The sequence below is a fragment of the Galeopterus variegatus genome, unplaced genomic scaffold, assembly GCF_000696425.1.
Source record: "Galeopterus variegatus unplaced genomic scaffold, G_variegatus-3.0.2 Scaffold214, whole genome shotgun sequence".
Taxonomy (NCBI): domain Eukaryota; kingdom Metazoa; phylum Chordata; class Mammalia; order Dermoptera; family Cynocephalidae; genus Galeopterus; species Galeopterus variegatus.
This window is the reverse complement of record NW_007726325.1, coordinates 81,954-104,890: the sequence shown is the minus strand read 5'-3', so window position 1 is coordinate 104,890 and position 22,937 is coordinate 81,954. Positions and strand designations below refer to the sequence as shown.

The window sequence follows — 22,937 nt, the reverse complement described above, 5'->3', positions numbered from 1 at the left end:
CGCCGCCGCGCTTCCCAAGCGGCGCACTATCCAGTGCGCCACCGGGCCGGCCCCCCACTGAGTTTCTACAGAAAAGAATCTTCCCTCCTCCTTCCTGAGACTTAACGATCAGCCTCGTAGAAACTAGCAATCTTACCATCCAGTATACAAAATTAGTTGGTCTTCATTTTCAGTGTATAACAGGTATCTCTCAGTCTGAAGACTTTGTTTCAAATTCTCCAAAGAGCAATTTTCCTTCCATGGTAAATTTATAGTAGTAAACTCATTACCTATCTAACTGGGTAAAGGAATCAACCAATCCCCACTCCCAGTCCAGTTTCACATCCGACATGCTGCAGGAGCAAATTGGCTTGCTTCTAATCAATTAGGCTTGAACTTCCTCTACTGTATAAATCAGTTTCTATTCTTTCATCTGCTTTCCACTTCAGAAACTATTTTGAGTTTCCTCTTCCATTCTTTGTCCAGAGATTTCTACTTTAAATGTCATCTCAGTGGAGTTTAAAGACAGAGCTAGTATTAAAGCATTTGTGGTATCCATCACGTTTAATGAGCAGTGCATGCAGCATAATTTGTAAGAGAAAAGTTGCAAACAATCTGAATATCTAATAAGTTAACAGATAAGTAAACTATGGCAGCCCTACCCAATGGTCTATTTATAGCCATTCAAATATTTATGTAGAGAACCCTTCAAAAACTGTAATTATCGTGTTTTAAAATACTGAATACTAACAATTATGTAGTATTAGCTCAATTGTATTGAGATAGAAACACTGAACAGAGAGAATACCCTAAACTATTAAATAAATTCTAAGAGGTAAGATTAAGGCTTATTTTTTAAGTCTAAATTTCTTCAAATGAGCACATTTTTATTAATAAAATTGCTTAGAAAACTAAAAGTAAAGCAAGCAGTACAGTGGGTAGAAAACCCAAGTTTATTAGTTTGACAATGCCAGTCACATTACCTCTGGGCAAGTCATGGCCGCCTTTTTTTTGCATCTGTAACTTGAAGGGCTGCAGGATTTTCACACTAATTTCTGTATCATGACGGAGTCCAGGCCATGGATAAGGAAAACGATAAGGAAGCAATCTATCCAGGAAGCAGTATGCTTCAAGTGCAGTGGGAAGTGGAGTAGAGAAAAGAGAAGGAAATACAAGCATAGTTAGTTTAGGAGAAAGAAGTACTGGAGGAAAGAACTGCTAGATGAAGCAAGGAAATCTAAGACCAGTGGAAGTGTATAAGGTGTTACCTTGGGAAGAGAGAAAGCTTCTCAAAGAGAAAAGGCACAATGAAGACAGTTTTAACCTACTGAATAAACTGAGAAAGAGTTGGAGATAGAAGGTAGAATTGGCAACTTTTAATCTATTAAACTTCTAATAAATTAAAAGGATTACCAAAGCCTTTAGGGCCAAAGTTTTTAGTTACACTCCACTCCCTACACGGAGTCTTCCCACACAGATACTTTCATCCTTCCTCCCCTGCCCTCAATAGGTCAACCTTGGTGTTTTTACACCTTGCCTTTTTTCTTCTTTTCATTATCTCACCTACTTTTTCATCTTCCAATTACTACCCTAATCTAGGTAGCATAATACCCTTGTTCCAATTTACTCATTTTCCTTTCTTCTATCTCAGTTCCAAAGTAATTTTACTTCAGTGAGTAAGTGCCCTTTATCTATTTATACCCGCCCCTAAAGCCACCCTATTTCCTCAATGCTTTTGTGCAGTCAACAGCCTTCTCTCAACCTAAATTCCACTAGTGAGTGAAGACAAAGGTTGGAGATGAAAACAGGGAGTAAAGGGACACTGGTCAAGAGTTAACTGATGGAACATAAATGTAATAAACTTACAGCTGCAAAGGAAGCCTAAAGTTACTCAAAAAGGGATAAGAATATTTTAGTGACCTGAAGTTAACCTAAAACCAAAAGCCAATACAACCACTCTATGGAATAGTACTAGCGGTAAGAAGAGAATCGTAGAAAGGTTTTTCACTATGAAATCTTTCGTATTATTGATTTTTAAAAAATAAACTTTTATTGGGAAAAGTAATTTTTTAAATGAAGAAAATCATGCTAATAATCTATTACCTCAGCAATTATCTTAAATTTGTTTCATTATAAAATTTTGCCTTTCAATTTTAACTGACACCTTAATTAGTTTTAAGGTTAACCTTCTTAATAAATACCATATTATTCACTGAAAAACCAATTCTCAAATGGCCAAAATAAAACATGTACCAAGTTTTTACTTTCCTCTAAATTACATGATCCATTGCTAGGGCATGACAGCTTATTTAAATTCTAATTGTTATCCTTGATTTTTAATACTTAAAGATCCAGCATTGCGCCACGAAAAGTGCACTTCGAACTGTTATTCCAGGTCGGGAGCAATTCCATCTCCAGGCAACAGAAACTCATAGGCCTGCTCTGAGTTGGTTACAAATACCCTAAAGACACAATCAGTTTTGACATGTTAAAATAATTAGTACAAACTCTGATGAATATAAACCTCTTCTTATCAGTATTAATAAAGGGAAGAGGGGGAGGGGACAACACAATCCATGGATAATTCCCAATCATTAGACTTTGGAAACATTCAGACTTAACAAGATGTCTACTTTGCCAAGCCAGAACAATTTTCAAGCAAGCCATCCTGTTGGTGGTTTGAGGTCAGGAACAAAGTAATCCTTACAGTTCACCCAAGATTTAGTGTTAAAATTATATGAAAGTCCATACGAATATATTAAATATTTTTATAGCTACATCATTCTATTTGATTTTCACAAATATGCTGCAAAGTACTGGGCTAATACAAGTATCTTGCCTAGATGAAGAAATTGAGACTCAGAAAAGTCCCAGCACTGCTATCTTGAGTGAAAGTTAGGATTAAAACCCAGGATTCTGTGAAACAATTCAGTCCTTTCCATGGTACCATGCAAGCTTTCCAGAAGGACTTCTGTGAAAAACAATATGAAAATTTAACTGCTTGTCCAGAGATGAGTACCCAGCCATAAAATATAAACCATTTCCAGGGGAAAACATGCATGCATTTTTTAGGAATTCCCAATAAGGGGGGAAAAATTCAACATCTTTAAAAATGTGTTTATTTTTTAAAAAATCAGTTGTGTACAAAAGTGTTTTGTAGTTTTTAATTTTCAAGACAAATACCCAACCCTCCACCCACAGCCCACCCTGCTTCAATGGTACTTCTGGTAACCCACCCATTTTCCCCTTACAGGAAGTTAACGGCTCAGAACAGACCCTCCTACAGAATTTATCATCACTAACAGATTGTTTAGAATAGAGATCTATAGAAGCCAACAAGCAAGGTTCTTTCTCAGTGAGGTTAATGAAAATCCCTATAATGGCAGTAGACTTCCAGCAGACACCACAACAAAGCACCATCAATTGCTGAAAGCTAAAAAATAGATATTATTTTCAATAGTATTTCATTTTCTATTGGAAAAGTCCTTAAATTACATTAAATAAGTCTCTGTCCCCCCAAAGAAATAGTCTAGCTTTTATTATGATGCCTGTAAAAAGTAGGTAACAGCAAACAGACAAGGATAGTTAACAACACAGTGCAATGATTTCTATCCACTCACTCCTAGAACCAAACTGATAAACTGTGCCACATCTGATTATATATAGCAGCATGGTTGAAATAACCAAGCAAAGGTGACACATTCATAACTTACATTTAGGTGATGATGTAGGTTTATGAAGGTAGATCAGCCCAATAAAGCAGTAACAGAACAAATAGGACAAGGGAGATAGAAACACTCCCCTAATCCCTATGCCACAAGATTTTTGATCTATATTGCAACAGTGCATATATAACATAATATGACATAATATGTAGACACTGAAGAAAAGTCACACTTGGGAAAAAAGGCTATTTACTAGTAAATATTTCAAGTTGCCTTCCTCCCAGTGACAGCAACTGGCTGATGGTAAGCATTTATTTTAAACTGGTAATGAAAGAATGGAAATGCAAAATTTTAAAATCAATAGTTTGTACCCTAGAATTAAAATTCCTTGAACTAGAAAAAGTAATTAATACAACATCACTAAGTAAAAGTCCATGAAATAAAGTTAACTGTAAACAGACGGCTTCCTTTTTCATATCTAAACATTGTTTCCATCTATGTACAAGAAGGTATACCTTGCTCCAGCTCTTCGCTGTCTGAATCCATCTTAAATCTTTAAAACAACAATAAAAATTCTTAATTTCCCATGTTGCTACATAGGACTGTGAAAAGTTATCATATGCCTACTGCAGAGTTTTAAAAGCTCAAATCAGGCATAAACTTATAGCCAGGATCTGCTTTTCACATTGGTAACCTTATTAAGCAGCCTAAATAGTAATACAATATGCTGCATTCTGTAGTGCATAAATAATCAAAATCCATTTTAATTGCCAATTCTTTCTTACAGATTCTTAAAAATAATTATGTTGCATAGTTTTAGGTGCCACCAGTCACAAATGTTAAATACTCCCCAAAAAGAAAAAATTAGTCTTACTTTCATAGATTACTCTCCTCAAAAACAAAATATGCAGATTCCAAACATTTATATATCCTCGAATGTGTTCTGTCTTTACGTAAACCAGTCACAATTCTAAACATTTTGGGAAGCCAACTCAGAGCATTTAATTTAGTACCAAGTTCCCCAAATATTTATATACTACTGTATACTTATTTGGGTCACAAACTACTGTCCATTCATTCATTCAGTAATCTGTACTGAAATACTATACAGCTAATTATTTCTTCTTTTAAAATGTAGGCACATACTTAGGAAATAGACCTGATTATAATAAAAGCCTACTGAAGCATCAGTGGCTTCTATCAAATCTGCCTGCCCTAAACTGGATTTCACTGTATCGTTTTTAACCATAATTTTTGAGGCTTTTAAAACTGACAAATCGTAAAACATTGAGAATTATAAAAATAATTTCTGCCAAGCTACTTCTCCCATAGGCCTGAACTTTTAGTGTCCTTTTTCCAAACATAATTAAGACCAGAAGAAAAATCAATTGTCTTAGTTTCTACATTTGGGGAATTAAATCTACCTGTAGAGAAGTGCAAAACAAAAACACAGAAGGAGGACAGTGGGAAATTTACCAGGAAGGGAAGATTATTATCACATTATATGTAAATGAGGTAAATACATTTTTATAATAAAGAAAGAATCCATTATGGAGAACCTCTCAAACCAAATATTGTACTTTCCAATTTCCTGTGCACTGGAGGTGTTGAAGTGTAGTTAGATGAGCAGATAACCTATGGGGCTGTTGTGCATAAAAATCAAAGCCTCTAAGAGTGAACTATGTAATCCTTGACCCTTAGTAATCACTGAGTTCTCTCCCCTTTGTCTAACCACAGGACATTCAAATATACCCTGATAATACAGGCAAATAGTAAACTGGGTAGGTGTATTTGATATTTTTAAAAATCCAAATATTACAAGCCACTCTCCACTAAAAAAAAATTAATTCTAACCAACAATGTCCACATTTTCACACAATCCCACCTTACTTCAAAATATAAAGAACAAGGTTTTAGCTATTTAAAATAAATAAAGAAAAATCTTGTTTCCTTTGGCATCTTTAGAAATAACTAAACTACAGCAATAAAAGGTGATTGTATAAAGAAATTTACACTTGGGCAAACATATGAGAGGAAAAACACCAAACTGTGTTTAGTATGCAATAATATAAACTACAAGAGTTTACTATTAATTAGGAAAGCCTTACAAGTTTTTGGAAGAACCTTCACATCTTTAATATTACAATATATTTAATAATGGTTCTTTTATTGCTTCTAGTATCAAGATTATTGAGAAGTCAAATGAAGTTATGCTGACTTTATGGTTCAAAAATTATTTTCCAAATACTTAACAATTATAATTTAAGATAAATAACACTTGAAGAAAGCAAACCTTTTATAATATGACTTTCAGTATACAGCCTTACTTTAATTCAATTTGATTCCATTACATCGTTGTTATTTTGCATTGGTCCTGAAAATTTAATAAGAACTGTATTTCTACGTATAGAACTGCCTGCTTAAATCCACTTCAACCTTCAAAAAATGGTCACATTAGTGTTTGAGCTTGCAAAACTAATAATTTCAAACTTTTGAACTTAAGAATGAAATGTAACTTTAATATGAATAGAAAGTCTGACTATGTACAAGAGAAGGTAAAGTTTTCAATTCTCGTATTATCAGAAACATCATAAAGAAAGCTAGATTTATAACACACTTCTATTCCTATGTGCATTTGAAGTATGTACAGTAAAACACCAACACAGCTTTCATGTGTCAATATGGGGAAGTGCAAGCAAGAATGACTTTTAAGTATCCAATAAAGCAATCTCTATAAAGCCTAAAATTAGGCTAAAAGCTACTGGAAATAGTTGATTGCATCCTTGCAAGTTCTCAAAGAAAAATTTCATCAGTTTAAAAATAGATGTCAAATTCACTGAAAACTTAGGTTGGGTTCTTTTCTTAAATCCGGGTATACTGCAATGTCATGTATTTACTGTTTTTGCAAGAAAAATAAAATTGGCAGCTCCATTTTTACATTACTACTTACTTACACAAGAAAACATTAAGAGCGTTTGAAGAATTGTGACAAAACATTCCCAACCTATGACCTGAAAATGGAGCAAGGGATACTGTCCCTTAGCATATTTCCTGGCAAATACAGAGAAATTTACCCTTAGAATATTAGCTGTGTGTGGTAAGAGAGGGGGAAAAAAAAAAAAAAAAAGATACGGTGTCCCAGTCTGTTGACAAGGACAAAAAGGCTCTGAATAGGTCACCATCTTTAATTCTGGATAAACCTCATATTTAAGTATTCCCAAATGCTTAAAATGGTGGCTTTTCAGCTACCCATCCTAAGAAGTCAAGTACAAGCATGCAAGTAAATTCACAGGCACAGAGGATCCATGTTAAAAACAGTTAAGGTAGCTGTGATGCAACACCAACAATTTGAATGGCCCTGACACACTCAAAATATTATCTTAATTATTCAACAAAATCCTGAAGCAAACTCTTGCTAGTCTTGGTACACTGCTAAACACTAAAGTAGCATGTTTTTTCCCATGGTTTTTAGCTTAGCTCAAAGAATTTTTACACTATTAAGTAAGAAAAAAAATTAAAGTATGCCCCCTTTTTAAATTTACAGACGTTTAATTAGCTTTATTTACAGAGCAGGAATTTTTTTTTTTCAGTCTTCAATGGTGCCTAGATAACATCATTAGGCAAGAATGCCAGTTTAAAAGAAATTATGCAGAATCCTAAAAATAACAGATGTTGGTGCTCCTCAAGAAGAGGCAAGCTTGACTATATCAGCAGCTCTCTCTCTATGCCTCAGTTACTCAGAAGCAATTCTGTTGCAGTCTCTACATCCCATGATTTTGAAGACAAGGCCACTATTACTGCATTCTGCAGAGAAGAAAAGAGGATAAAAAAATCAAACCTCAAGGAAACATTTAAAAAACATATTGAGAAATCATAGCTTAGCTTGTTTGTTTTCTATAAGTTGCTTAGCACATGCAATACACAAAAAGCTTTTAAAACCAATGACTGGAATCAGCAAAAGGAAAAGAAAAATCACTGACTTTAATAACAAATAATGTGTTCATCAAAACTAGATATTCCCTTATGTTCTAAACACTGAAGGATTTGCGGCAATAATTTAAAATCAATCAATTTATCAAAATCAACATGCCTTACGTACTTACCCTATCAAAGCCCATAGCACATAGGTTTTCTATTTTTTTGGTGTATTCTGGACTAGAAACTGGTGCTCCAGCATACACATGTGCCCAAAGTCGAGCTGTCTGTTTGAACATTTCAGGATTTTGTTTGTACTATATGGGGGGAAAAAAATTGACATGACAATACAGTTATAATATTCAATATGATAGCTCAACCTTAATTGCCTAAGAACTTGCTTTTCCAAAATCAGATGAATTTATATGTAAAATGTGGTTCACTTTCCATTGCAGAGGAGCTATGTTACTCGAGAAAAGATTGCTTAACCGGAAGCTTTGATTCACGAGTTGTGCTGACAAAACAGTAACAAAGACAAATAACATTAACCCAACTTTAATCTCCAAATTTAACAAATATAATTAGCAAAAAACTAATACTAAGTGAAGTGAGGTATTAGAGATGTTCCAAACACTGTGCAGCAGCAAACATTATACAACCACAGAATTTCTAGCTAATAAACATGGCCAATGTTTGTGTTAACCACAGCTTAGGCTAGAATACAACAAGATCATGTTGTTTTGCTAGAGCTGTATTAGTGTACAGTGATTTAAGGAAATCTTACATGCAAAGTCCTAACTTATAACATGTTTTGAGATGATTATGAACTCACACAAAGTAAGACTTACCATATGCATTGGAAAGAGGTAAACTTATTCTCAAATATTCTGAGGCTACCATTACTTAGTAAAGCAAAGTATAAATTAATAATACTATTCAATTCATTTTGATATTTCTTCTTCTTCATCTTCTTCTTCTTCTTCTTTTTTTTTTTGTGGCTGGCTGTTACTGAGATCCAAACCTAAGACCTTGGTGTTATAAGGCTGTACTCTAACCAACTGAACTAACTGACCAACCCCCTGATACTTCTTCTTAAAGTACTTAACACATTTTGAATATTTTAAGGCTGATATGCTTCTATTACATATTAAAACGATAAATCTAGTTTCTACCATTAATTCATAACAAGGAAGTAAGTCAAATTATTGAAATCTTTTAGGAGCTAAAAGAAACCTTTGATTCCAATCTCAACCTGTGAGGCTTAGAACTCAAAAGGAAATTGAAGCTGGAACTCAAGCTATGCTTCTGACTATCAAATACAAATAAATAGCACATCTCTAAAACAGGAAAAACTGTAATTTCAAGCACTTTGAGACAAATAATACAACATATTAACAAGGATATATACATAAAACAAGCAATAAACAGATCTTCCAGGAAAAGGAAGAAAAGTTTCCCAGAAGAGATAATATATAAATTAAACTCTTAAAGGATAAAGACATTTGCTAAGAGGAAAGGTTTCCTCAGGCAGAGGAAACATGGCTGATTAGATAAAACGGCATGTAAAAATGAATGCAATCTTGAAAAAGCATGAGCTTGAAGAACAAGAACTTAGGAGATGAAGCTGAATTTGCGGACAGTTCAAATCATGGATAAACTCGGCGAACTAAACAACATGGATTTAAGTGGGTGATAGCAGAGCTACTGACAAGTTTCTAATAGTAAAGTAAAATAAGATTTGCACTTTATAAAGCTAACTGTGATCAATGTAGAAGATGGGGGAAGAAACAAAGTTGTTGTGAAAGGGAGATCAGAGCAGTTGAAATGAGAAACAAAAAAATGTGACATATGGTAATCACATTAAGTATGTAAACACAGTGACAGAGATACTGGAAATGGAATCAACAGTAGAAAAGGAGACAGAGAGGAATTCCAAAGGCATTTAACTAAATTTAACAAAAATTTAACTACAACTTAGGTATTTAACTAAATTGGTGATGGTATCATAGAACAATGGACAGGTTTGCAGGATTTAAGATTCTGTATTCAGTTTTAGCAATGCTATGCTGAGGTAGCATTCATATGGAGCTATTCAGTTCCAAACTGTCTCTTGTGCTCAGAAGAGAGGTCAACCCTAAACTTTTTATCAATGTATATAGGTGGTAACAGTCTATGGTTTGAATGTCGCCCCCAAATATGTTGAAAATTAATCCCCATTGTAAAAGTATTAAGGGGGTGGGAAATCCATCTGTGGTAATTGAAAGTTGGAACCTTTAAGAAGTGATTAGATCATGAGGGGTATGCCCTCATGAATGGATTAACCCATTCATGGATTAATTGGCTAATGGACGAATGGGTTATCATGGGAGTAGACTGGTGGCTTTATAAGGAGAGGGAAATAACATGTGAGCAAGCTTTTTGCCCTCTCCCCATGTGATGCACTGTGCTGCCTCAAGATCCAGAAGAGACTGCCTCCCCAGAAAGAAGACTCTCACCAGATGAACCCCCTGACCTTGGACTTTCCACCCTCCAAAACTATAAGAAATAAATTTCTTTTCCTTATAAATTACCCAGTTTCAGGAATTCTGTTATAAGTGACAGGAAACAGACTAAAACAAAACATCAGTGTAGATATAGTCATCCAAGTGAGTGCATACGAGGAAAACTAAAGAGAAAAATGTGAGAATTGAGGAACTACATTTAAAGGGGAGAAAGAAGAGAATAATTTTATGAACTGAGAGGAACACTATGAAGATAGAAATGAAGAGGGTAGTATCACAGAAGTCAAGAGAAAAAACCCCTCTAGGTTAAAAAAACAAATAAATAATGCTCAGTAAATCCTAATGCCTTATAGTAGCAGTTGGAAAACTGCTTCTTAAAGGGCCAGATAGTATTAATTTAAGGCTTTCAGATCACAGTCTATTCAATTCTGCCACTACAGCTGTAAAGCAAGGTAAACAAGTGGATGTGGCTGTGTTCCAATAAGACATTACTTCCAAAACTAGCCTGTCCAGCTGTAATTTGCTGGTCCACTGCCTTAGAGTGATCAAAGATCAGAACTAAAAAATATTTATTCCATTCAACAAATTATAAGGTCACTGGTATTTGACCATGCCACCTCAGTCAAATTATCACCATGGAGTGATCATCACTGAATAGGGGTGGTGGACAGATGGATAATACACATGATAAAGCATGGATAGTAAAATGCTTTTTTTTTTTTTTTAAAGATTACCAGTAAGGGGATCTTAACCCTTGTCTTGGTGTTGTCAACACCACGCTCTCCCAAGTGAGCTAACCAGCCATCCCTATTATAGGGATCCGAACCCGGGGGCCTGGTGTTATCAGTACCACACTCTCCCAAGTGAACCATTGGTTGGCCCAGGATAGTAAAATGTTAGTCACAGAATCCAGATGGTAGACATATGGGTGTTTACTGCGTAATTCTTTTGACTTTGTGTGTTTGAATATTTTAAGGTTAGGAAAATTGCACTTACCATTACCCAATTAAATTAGTATGTTAAGAAGTCAATAAATTACGTTTTCACTATTACATCTGACAAAATAATCTTACCGCAAGAAAGGAAACCACTTCCTCATTTAGTTTCAATAGAATATGCTCTTGTGTTAACATCATAAACCACTAAAGTAGAGACTTATACACAGTAACAAGAAAGTCTTTCAAAAGCAGCCATCTTACCTGATTTGCTACTACTGCATCTTGTGGATCATCTGGTTCTGCAGCTGCCAATAGTGCTTGCAATGACAATAATACCGTGCGGAGAGTCATTGCTGCTGCCCTAAAATTCAAAATAGGAAAATATTTCAGTTAAGAGGGTGCTGCATTGCAAAAGCAAAGATGTTTTCTGGAGCTAAGAACTGTTTAGATTCTTATTCTAATTATGTAATTAAGTTACAGAAATTTATAATTATATATCTGCCTATCATATTTTTTTCTTCTCTACATAAGCCTTTCTATTTCTTAAGACAATTCAAATCACCCCATCTTGAACTGGCCTTGCCTATTTTCCTTTTGTTGCCAGCATCCTTCTTGTCAGTTTTATCTTCTGACTTATTTTCTATACAGTTCTTTAGACATAAAGTAATAAACTATTAGTATTTCTTTCAATAGCACGCTAAAAACAAATAAGATACTATCAAGCAAATATCCTTTACTTTTAAGAAAATTTAAAATCATTCCACAACATTCTGAAATAGGGAAGTTTTTTTGCTTAAAACACGTCAATTAGTTCATGCATCTAAATGTATTCATAAAGAAAATACACATTGCTATTGCTATCTAGCAAGAATTCCTGGCATTTCTGTTAAAAGTTTGTTTCACCAATTAATACTGAAATACACATTCACATATTAGATCATTCTAACCAGGCTTTTCAACTGGGTTCCTGATTTGAACCATAGAACAGAGAAAACTACTCAGTGACTACTTTCTCAGTACTACCAAGTTTGGTACATTAATAGTACCATCCTAGATGATTTGGAGAAAGTTAATTTATGATCAACAATGGATGTCTTAAGGCAGTGGGTCGCACAAAGTGTTCTTCCAACTAGCAGCACCAGTATCACCTGGGAACTTGTAAGAAATGAAAACTCTTCCCCATCCCAGACCGACTCAATCAGAAACTCTGGGGCTGTTTTAACAGGTGACTACCAAATGATTCTGATGTATGCTAACATTTGAGTACCACATACGTCTACATTTTATGTACTAGAAAAAAATTCTACTATAAATGGTTCTTTATCTAAAATGCTTAGCATAAAAATTTTTACTGACCAATTTATCCTCTTCAAGAAGCTACAGGAATAGGAAAAAAATTTTGTTATAGTGCTTAAAAAGTAGCTAAACTAGCATTTAAAAGAGAATAGGATTTTAAACAGCTTTTCAAACCACTATGTAGTTTTACTTAATAGAAATTTCTAATTCTGAAAAAATGCTGGGAAAGCAGAAACTGTTTCTCTAAACAAAGATCCTAAATTTCCTAAAAGCTCACATAAGCTATTTTCAACCAACAGTTATAACACCTTTAATATGGACAATATTCTTTTAGGACAGGAGTTGGAGCATAAAAAAGCCAAACTCAATCCTTCAATGTTCATTCTTGTCTCTCCATTATCACAATAACGGAGAAATGCTTTCTTTACTAAGAGTACATTACTCTAATTTCATTTTATGTTTGGGTAATTTCAAAGAAAATGTTTAAAGACACATGCACATTAGAAGTTGCCTAGATGTATCAGCATAAAGCTGATTTAAACCACCAAAAACAAAAAAAGGGACAAAAAGACAAAATATCACAAAAACAGAATACACAACACTTAACCTGGATATATAATACACCAACAGACTTTTTAAGCAACCTAATTTTAAAATCTATTGCATCACTTTATTTTTATTTTTTTATTTTTTATTTTTCTTTTTTTTTGTCTTTTTTTCCGTGTCCGGCAACGGATCGCAACCCTCAGTGTTGCCCCCTTACCGGACCGGGGACCGGCGACGGGATCGCAAGCCTCGGTGCTGCTCCCGTGCCTCGCTCAGCCAGTGAGCGGGAGCCGGTCTGTATGTGGGATCCGAACCCTCGGACGGGAGCGCCGCCGCGCTTCCCAAGCGGCGCACTATCCAGTGCGCCACCGGGCCGGCCCGTATTGCATCACTTTAAACAAAATCTTAAGTTACGTAATTGAGAAAACTATTTCTTTTAAGGAAATTTACCTGAAGAGTGAATATAAATCTCCACTCAAAGGAAGTATTTAATACTAAGACAATTATTAAACTCACAATAATTATTTTAACTTGCAATAAAAACACAAAGGCAGGGCTGGCCCATGGCTCACTCGGGAGAGTGCGGTGCTGATAACACCAAGGCCCAGGGTTCAGATCCCATATATGGATGGCCGGTTCGCTCACTGGCTGAGCGTGGTGCTCACAACACCAAGTCAAGGGTTAAGATCCCCTTACCGGTCATCTTTAAAAAAAAAAAAAAAAAAACACAAAGGCCCCCCACCCCCCCCCCCCCCCCCCCGCCTGTGGCTCACTCAGGAGAGTGCGGTGCTGATAACACCAAGGCCACGGGTTCGGATCCCACATAGGGATGCCTGGTTCGCTCACTGGCTGAGCGTGGTGCTGACAACACCAAGTCAAGGGTTAAGATCCCCTTACCGGTCATCTTTAAAAAAAAAAAAAAAAAAACACAAAGGCCCCCCACCCCCCCCCCCCCCCCCCCGCCTGTGGCTCACTCAGGAGAGTGCGGTGCTGATAACACCAAGGCCACGGGTTCGGATCCCACATAGGGATGCCTGGTTCGCTCACTGGCTGAGCGTGGTGCTGACAACACCAAGTCGAGGGTTAAGATCCCCTTACCGGTCATCTTTAAAAAAAATAAAAATAAAAAATAAACCTTATAAACTTGGCAAGTCTTTCATAACATCATATGGGTAGCCTAATATGTATTACATTTCAATAAGGCAATAAACATTCTCTTAAAAGCTGATAATCTCTCAAAAGAATAAGTTGGACCCTTACCTTATACCATACGTACAAATTAACAAAAGTGGATCAAAGACCCAAATGTAAAAGCTAAAACTAGAAAAAAATATAGCAGAAAAGCTTCATAATACTAGATTTGGCAACAATTTCTTGGATATTACTTCAAAAGTGCAGGAAACAAAAAAGTGGGGGGTGGGGGGCTGGGTAGGGAGCTGAACTACAACTACATCAAAATTAAAAACTCCTGTGCAAAGGACACAATCAACAGAGTGAAAATGTAACCCACAGATGGGAGAAAATATTTACGAATCGTGTACCTCATAAGGGATTAATATCCAGAATATATAAAGAACTACAACTGAAATAAAATAATAATAAAAAATGAGCAAGGGTCTTAGACATTTCTCCAAAGAAGATACACAATGACCAATAAGCACATGAAAAGATGCTCCTTAAGAAAAGGCAAATCAAAACCACGATAAAGGGCCGACCCATGGCTCACTCGGGAGAGTGCGGTGCTGATAACACCAAGGCCATGGGTTCGGATCCCATATAGGGATGGCTGGTTGGCTCGCTGGGTGAACGTGGTGCTGACAACACCAAGTCAAGGGTTAAGATCCCCTTACCGGTCATCTTTAAAAAAAAAAAGAAAAAGAAAAAAACCACGATAAGGATGGCGTACATCCAATGGGATGGCTACCATCAAATAAAAAAATACAGTTGTTGCCAAAGATGTGGAGAAATCAGAACCTTTGTGCACTGTTTGTGGAAATGTAAAATGGTGCAAACACTGGAAAATAGTTACCATATGATACAGCCATTCCACAAAGAACTGAAAGCAGGGACTCAAACATATGAGGTGTTTGTACACCTCAAATGTTCATAGCAGCATCATTCACAATAGTCAAAAGATAGAACTGACGTTGTTTCCGTCAATGAATGAATAAACAAAATGTTTAGGTTTTGTGTATATGTACAATGGAATATTATTTAACCTTAAAAAGGAAGGATATTCTGGGGCTGGCCCGGTGGCGCACTGGATAGTGCGCCGCTTGGGAAGCACGGCGGCGCTCCCATCCGAGGGTTCGGATCCCACATACAGACCGGCTCCCGCTCACTGGCTGAGCGAGGCACGGGAGCAGCACCGGGGCTTGCGATCCCGTCGCCGGTCCCCGGTCCGGTACGGGGGCAACACTGAGGGTTGCAATCCGTTGCCGGACACGGAAAAAAGACAAAAAAAAAAAAAAGGAAGGATATTCTGACATCCTACAACATGAATGAACCCTGAAGACAATATTCTAAATGAAGTAAGCCAGACACAAATGGACAAATATTGTGATTCCACTAATATAAGGCAGCTAGAATAGTCAAATTCATAGAGACAGAAAGTAGAATGGTGGTTGCCAAAGGCTGAAAGAGGGACAAATGGGAAGTTGTTGTTTAGTCAGTAAAGAGTTTCTGTTTTGCAAGATGAAAAGAGCTTTACAGATTAAGATGCACGACAATGTACTTAACACTACTCAACTATACACTTGAAAATGGTTAAGATGGTACATTTTATGCTTATGTGCATTTTATAATTAAATATTTAAAAAAAATTTTTTTAAGTGAAAAATTCTTTAGAGATTTATAAATTCATATTATAAATACTTTCTACCTCCTCTATTTGCAGTGTCTTCTTATTGTGAAGACACTCATAAACTATTATAGACATCTGGGGTTACTAATTCAAGAATCAGACACTAAGGACCTAAAGTAGAACATATTAAAAAGGATAGTTTGCCCTCAAAAATTAAGAAAAAAGGGCCGGCCCGTGGCTCACTCGGGAGAGTGCGGTGCTGATAACACCAAGGCCCCGGGTTCGGATCCCACATAGGGATGGCCGGTTCGCTCACTGGGTGAGCGTGGTGCTGACAACACCAAGTTAAGGGTTAAGATCCCCTTACCGGTCATCTTTTAAAAAAAATTTAAAAAATTTAAAAAAATTAAGAAAAAAATCTGGAGCTATAACTTTAGATTCAATTCGTAACAATCTCAAAAATTTAAAAAATTAAGAAAAAAATCTGGAGCTATAACTTTAGATTCAATTCGTAACAATCTCAAAAATCAGTTTTCTGCATGCTTGAAAATTTTTCATAGAATGTTTTGGGGAGTGTTTATAAACTTTTAAAAAGCTGAACACAAATCAATGATAAATGACACTGTTTTAATAATTAATTGGATGAAAATTAATATCAAAACAAAACCTATTCTAACTATAGAATATTCTAACCTATGGAATAAAAAAGAAATAAAACTATACTGGCTTGTCAACATTACAGGGCCCTGCGTTAGTCTGACACACAGCATAATGTCTCACATCACGCAGGCCTCCCGTGTTCCACCAAGCAGGGCACACTATCACAGGACAAGGAGACACATGGGTCTTCCGACCCTGCAGACCCATAAGACAGGAGACCTGGTACTGCAGCTTGGGCTGAGGGAGGGTGATGCAGCACTTGAGGGACCCCTCATGGAAAGGAGGCTCCTGGAATCTAGCTCTACAGCAGCATGCCCAACTGGAGGAGCTCATCTACCACCTGCCTGCAGCCCACACCACTGTCACAAAAGCAGACATGCAGAAAAAGAACTGTATGTATTTTTGGACTACTCTACATTAATTTTTAAATCTAAAGCTAATAATGTGATAAAGTGTGCAACTGAAAAAGTACTCTTTTATTCCACTTATTCTTTTCACACAGTACTGATTAAATCCATATCGCATTAGATTTTTAGGATTCAGTGTATAAAATTAGCTTATATCTATTCAAACAAATCCTAACAGGCAAACAGGAGAATGGAATTTCAAAACGTGTTAGGTAATTTTTATTGATTAGTGGACAATATGAATAAGTCAGTGCCTCATAAATCTTCAGCAAATTAACTTTGCTCAAGTCTCAAATCAATAAGCACAGTTAATATGGCTACTTAAATATTCATTCACAAGGACTCAGTAGGGGCTTACTATGTAGAATAATCATGTGAACTGTTAACACTGTTGACTTAACTTTTCTGTTAAGGATTTTCCAGAGATCATAGATAACTGATCCATGTTCGTTCAAAACAATGAATGTTAATTAAACAGAATGGCAGCTTTTTTATTATAATTTGTTGTTAAAGTATAAACAGAGTAAGATGTTGTGTAGCTGGAGGGATGCTTACATATGTATATATTCACGTAACTACCACCTGGATCAAAATATAGAGTATCTCCAGCCCTACAAAGCCTCACTCTTGTCTCTCCCATTCACAATTCTTGCCTACCTCTACCACTATTCAACTTTTTTTCTTTTTAAAAAGATGACCAGTAAGGGGATCCGAACTCGTGGCCTTGGTGTTATCAGCACCACACTCTCCCAAGTGAGCCACAGGACAGCCCTCTATTCTACTTTTTTTTTTTTCTTTTTTGTGACCGGTAAGGGGATCGCAACCCTTGGCTTGGTGTTGCCCGCACCATGATCAGCCAGTGAGAGCACCGGCCATCCGTATATAGGATCCGAACCCGCGGCGGGAGCGCTGCTGCGCTCCCAGCGCACTTTCCCGAGTGAGCCATGGGGCCGGCCCTCTCTATTCTACTTTCTATAACCATAAATTTGTTTTGGATCATCTTGAATTTAATAAAAATAGGATCATACAGTATGTATTTTTTTGTGTCTGGATTCTGTCACTCAACATGTAAGAATCAACCATGTTGTCTGTCAATAGTATGCTCTTTTTACTGCTATGTAGTGTTCCACTGTATGACTGTACCACAATATATCAACTCTTTTATTGATAAGACATTGAGTTATTTTCAGTTTGAGGCTATTAATAAATCTGCTATGAATATTCTTATACAAGTCTTTCGGTGGGCATATGCACTCATTTCTCTTGGATATATACCTAACGATGGAACTGCTGGGCCATACCAAAGGTGTGTACATATTTAGCTTTGGTAGACACCACTGTTTTTTTTTTTTTTTTTCCCTTTCCCTTTTTGTCTTTTTTCGTGTCCGGCAACGGATCGCAACCCTCAGTGTCACGCCCGTACCGGATCGGGACTGGCAATGGGATCGCAACCCTCCGTGTTGCACCCGCACCTCGCTCAGCCAGTGAGCGGGAACCAGTCTGTATGTGGGATCCGAACCCTCGGCGGGAGCACCGCCACACTCCCAAGTGGCGCACTGTAACAGTGCGCCACCGGGCCGGCCCCAACACCACTGGTTTTAAGTGGTTGAACCACATTCCTACCAGCAATGCATGAGGTATGTATGTTTACAGGTATGCAGTATTTCATAATTGTGATTTTCATTTGCATTTCCCTGATGACTAATGGCAATGAGCATCACTTATTGACCATCTAGATACTCTCTTAGCAACATGACTGTTCATGTCTTTTTTTTTTTTTTTTTTGTGGCTGGCTAGCATGGCTGTTCATGTCTTTTGGAAAGTTAGTATTACTGAGTGAAATTTTTATGTGTTGTCATTTTCTTCCCTAGGTAAATAGACACCCTTAGTCATAATAGGTATCAATGGAAAAACATCAGAAAATAGTTTCCACACAGGGTAAATTGTGGAGTTAAGAAATGAATCATACTAAATTGTCAAATATTAATAAAGAGAGCTGGCTTGTTAGTTCACTTGGTTAGAACATGGGACTGATAACAGCAAGGTCAAGGGTTTGGATACCTTTATCAGCCAGCTGGCAAAAAAAAAAAAATTAATTAAGCAATTCACCATTCCTACATGCATTAATAAAAGACCAAGAATAACCAATTATTTTCTAGCATACCTGTCCCAAATTATTCAATGTTTCTGTAATTCATTTTTTCTAAGACTACTATCCTGTATTTTTCTCTATCTAAATTTCAGTTATGAAGGCTAAACATTCACATTTAAACAGGGATATCCACTCAATGTCAATTAAACCTCAGTAAAGCTGGGGGCAGGGGAGAGTTGACTCCTTGGATTTCTAGTCTCACTTATTTTATTAGATGTGCCTTTAATATCTTTTACTATTTCAATTGTATGTATATGAAAAAAGACTATTCACCTGCCTTGGGAAAAGAGAATAGTTGATAAAAAATATTTTGGTATAAAAATTCAAGTTCTCTCCCTATATATACACCATATTTCAACTAGCTATAGGAAGATAATTAGTAGTAGCAGTACTGCTGGCTTAACTGAGCAAAAAGGGAAGTCAGTGGGAGGTTTTAGTATGGAAGCTTTGTTTTTGAGGGGAGCAGGTGTCATTCTGGCTGCTGATAATAGCCTGAGTAGGGCAAATTCAGAAGCGGGGAGGCAGGCTACTGCAATCATCCAGACAGAAGGTAATGCGACTTAGACCAGGATGGTAATAGTGAAGCTGCTCATAACATTTTGAAGGTTTCACAAATAGATTTGCAGATAGGGCACAGGGTACCAGAGAAAGAAGAACCAAGGATCACAATGAGATTTTGGCATGAGCAACTGCAAGAGGAGGAAGACTATATAAAGAAGAAGCAAGGTATATCGGTTTAGTTTTTGACAGTTTTGAGACAGATAGCAGTTTATGAGTCTGGAGTTCAGGAAATATAAATTTGTGAGTTGCCAATATATAATGGTGAAATTATGAAATCAGATGAGCTCCCCAATGAGGTGAGTGTAGATTGAAAGGAGCAGAGGTCCAAGACTTATCCTAAGGCATTCTAATGACCAAAGATTAAGGAGATAAAAGAGAAACTAGGTAAGAAGTCTGGGAGTGGGAGTCTGGGCGTGGGACTAGGAAGGGGAGAACCGAAATAATGTCCTGGAAGCCAAGTGAAAAAAGTACAACATCTCTAATACTGCATATCTGCATTCATATCAACGAAGCATAAAGCTATAAGGGGCCCTGGAGATAACTTTATAGATAAAAACACTAAGGCCTCGAAGTTCAATAAATTGGCAAATGTCACAAATCAAAAGACCTATAAGGGGCCCTGGAGATAACTATAGATAAAAACACTAAGGCCTCGAAGTTCAATAAATTGGCAAATGTCACAAATCAAAAGAGTAACAGTCAGAGAAGATAAAGTTAGATTTATTCTACACTATTCAGTGTCTGACAGTATGGAATACAGATCAAGAAACTAGATCCCGAGGTCTGGCTGGTTAGCTCAATTTGTTAGAGCGCACTGTTGTAACACCAAAATCAAGGGTTCAGATCTCCACCCTGGCCAGCCACCAAAAAAAAAAAAAAGCCAGGCTGTATTCTAAGAGAGTTACATAAAACAACTCATTTAATCCTCTGGGCCCTATGAAGAAAGTATTAATCCTGTTTTACAGACGAGGAAACTAAGATACAAAGACTTCAGATAGTTTGCTCATAATCACACAGCTTAGTAAATGGCAGAGTCAGGATTTGAACTTGATGGCTCCAAAGTAGGAATCTTAAAACACTACAGACAAACCAAGGGAAAGCAGTATAAAGTGCTAAGCAAATGAAGATATCTCTTACTTAGAATCTGAGAACCTTAACTGCACTCAACACAACTTCCAACAATTTTGTTGCTTTCAATTCTTTGAGAGATGACTACTTCAATACTTAGCTTTTACTTTTAGTCTTTCACAGATATCTTCCTGAGATAGCAAAGATTCAATTTTACCAAAATAACAAATGAAATCCAAGACTTTTTGCAATGTAAAGCTAACATCTGATATTACCTAACAAGTCTCTGTTTAAATATAGGTTGTGATTTCAGTTATAACACAGTTTCAGTTATATACTTAAACGAATTTATAAAGGTATTGCCCAAATAAGATAAAGTATAATATATGCTTATGTTTTAAGGCAATTATACATTTAACACTCTTATATTCTTGATATTCATATGAGAAAGGAGGTGAATTCAAAATTTCTTACCACTGATCTTTCAGGATATCCAAACAAATAGCTCCTGTGACGGAACTAATATTAGGATGCCATATTTTAGTGATAAACCGGACCTAGAATATAAAGCACACTTGAGTTTGGAGTAACAGAAATAAAACATACATAGTTTAAGTAGAACTACAAGAAAATGAAATCCTCAGGTTAAAAAATTAAGTCCATACTTCTATTACATCATTTGCCTAGGTGAAGAGGGGTGCAGAAGATAAATCATTCAGTAAGCTGAATACTGTCATTGAATTATATTATTTTTAAACCTTTTAAAAAACACGACACCTTTAAACAAACCCAACAACTAATATGAGCTTACAATTTACACAGCATAATGCTAAATGCTATGAGAAATACAATGGAGACTAAAGTACATTTGGGTACATAAAGTAGCACATAAAATCAAAATATAGATAGTAAGTGGTACTTTTCTCCCATCCAAGTACTAACCAGGCCTGACTCTGCTTAGCTTCCAAGATCAGACGACACTGGACACGTTCAGGGTGGTATAGCCAATAAGTGGCACTTTTCTAAGTGTGAGGTAGGGTACAAAATAGGTTTGAAGGAAAAAGTAAGCAAAATCATGCATGGAAGCACAAGTAGTAAGTGGCTATAATGCTTTTAACTTTTCTGCAGAATTTTTTTTACAAATTCTTTTTTTAAAATAACAAACATTTGAAGGCCTATTATTATATGCCAGGCACTGAGGAGACACTGAGGCTCAGAGTTTAAGATACCCAAAATCAAATAGCTAGTTAACAAGAGAGCAATATGCAAACGCACACGATCTGATTCCAGATTCTTTTTTTTTTTTTTTTTAAAGGATGACTGGTAAGGGGATCTTAACCCTTGGCTTGGGGTTGTCAGCACCACGCTCAGCCAGTGAGCCAACCGGCCATCCCTATATAGGGATCCGAACCTGTGGCCTTGGTGTTATCAGCACCGCACTCTCCTGAGTGAGCCACAGGCCGGCCCTGATTCCAGATTCTGAGTCTCTAATCATCTCACTATTTCTTAGCACTGAAGAATAATAAACCAACAAGTGAAAATGTTAACTATCAGACAACCATTAAATGAAATCTCTAGTTTATCAGCTCTTACTCATAAGCTTTTAAAGGATCTTTATTATTATTTCTGACACATATGATAGCAACCACCTGAGCCCAAATTCTTTAATACTTAATAGGTTACTGTAATTACTAGCTACCAAGTAATATTCTAAGTACTTTACAAAAATTAACTCTTCGACATGTGCTCCAAATCTAAGCTATTTATGGAAACAAGCTAAATAGCTTCCACCTCTCTTTTGTCCTTGTGACTTCTTGATTTGTCTATACTACCTGTCTCTATTTCTTACCTCCTACTCCCTAACTCATATTTAATCTGAAATAGCACTTTAAGTCACTTTAAAACATCTAATACTGGGGCCGGCCCGGTGGCGCACTGGATAGTGCGCCGCTTGGGAAGCGCGGCGGCGCTCCCGCCCGAGGGTTCGGATCCCACATACAGACCGGTTCCCGCTCGCTGGCTGAGCGAGGTGCGGGAGCAACGCCGAGGGTTGCAATCCCGTTGCCGGTCCCGGTCCGGTACGGGGGCGACACTGAGGGTTGCGATCTGTTGCCGGACACGGAAAAAGACAAAAAAAAAAAAAAAAAAGGGAGAGTGTGGTGCTGATAAAACATCTAATACTAATGGATATTTTCCACTACTTCATTCTGGCTGTTTGATCCTTTTTTAATTCTTAAAATAAATAATTTTACTGCTTTCAATGATACTTACTTATCTCCATCCACAGAACCACCATCCCATTAAAGCAGAATATCATTCTTCACTTGGATTACTACAGTCTCCTGACTTTACTGCCTTCTGCTCTGTCCCCTCCAATCCATTCTCCACACTGAAACTAAAGAGAGCCCTTTAAAGCAAATCTGATTTCCAACACTACTCTGTTTAA

The 22,937-nt window shown here is 36.7% G+C and overlaps 1 protein-coding gene across 1 annotated transcript in view; it reads right to left on the bottom strand.

Annotated features, from left to right (window-relative positions):
• Positions 1-3,081: 3,081 nt before the first annotated feature.
• Positions 3,082-22,937, bottom strand: part of UBE2K (ubiquitin-conjugating enzyme E2K) — a 71,363-nt gene continuing 51,507 nt past the window's right edge. The window contains exons 4-7 of the mRNA XM_008565927.1: positions 20,966-21,048; positions 11,260-11,359; positions 7,748-7,876; positions 3,082-7,448 (exon numbers count right to left, since the gene is read on the bottom strand). Of these exons, the coding sequence (XP_008564149.1) occupies positions 7,374-7,448; positions 7,748-7,876; positions 11,260-11,359; positions 20,966-21,048 (387 nt within the window). The 3' untranslated portion in view covers positions 3,082-7,373. The remainder of the gene's footprint in view (positions 7,449-7,747; positions 7,877-11,259; positions 11,360-20,965; positions 21,049-22,937) is intronic.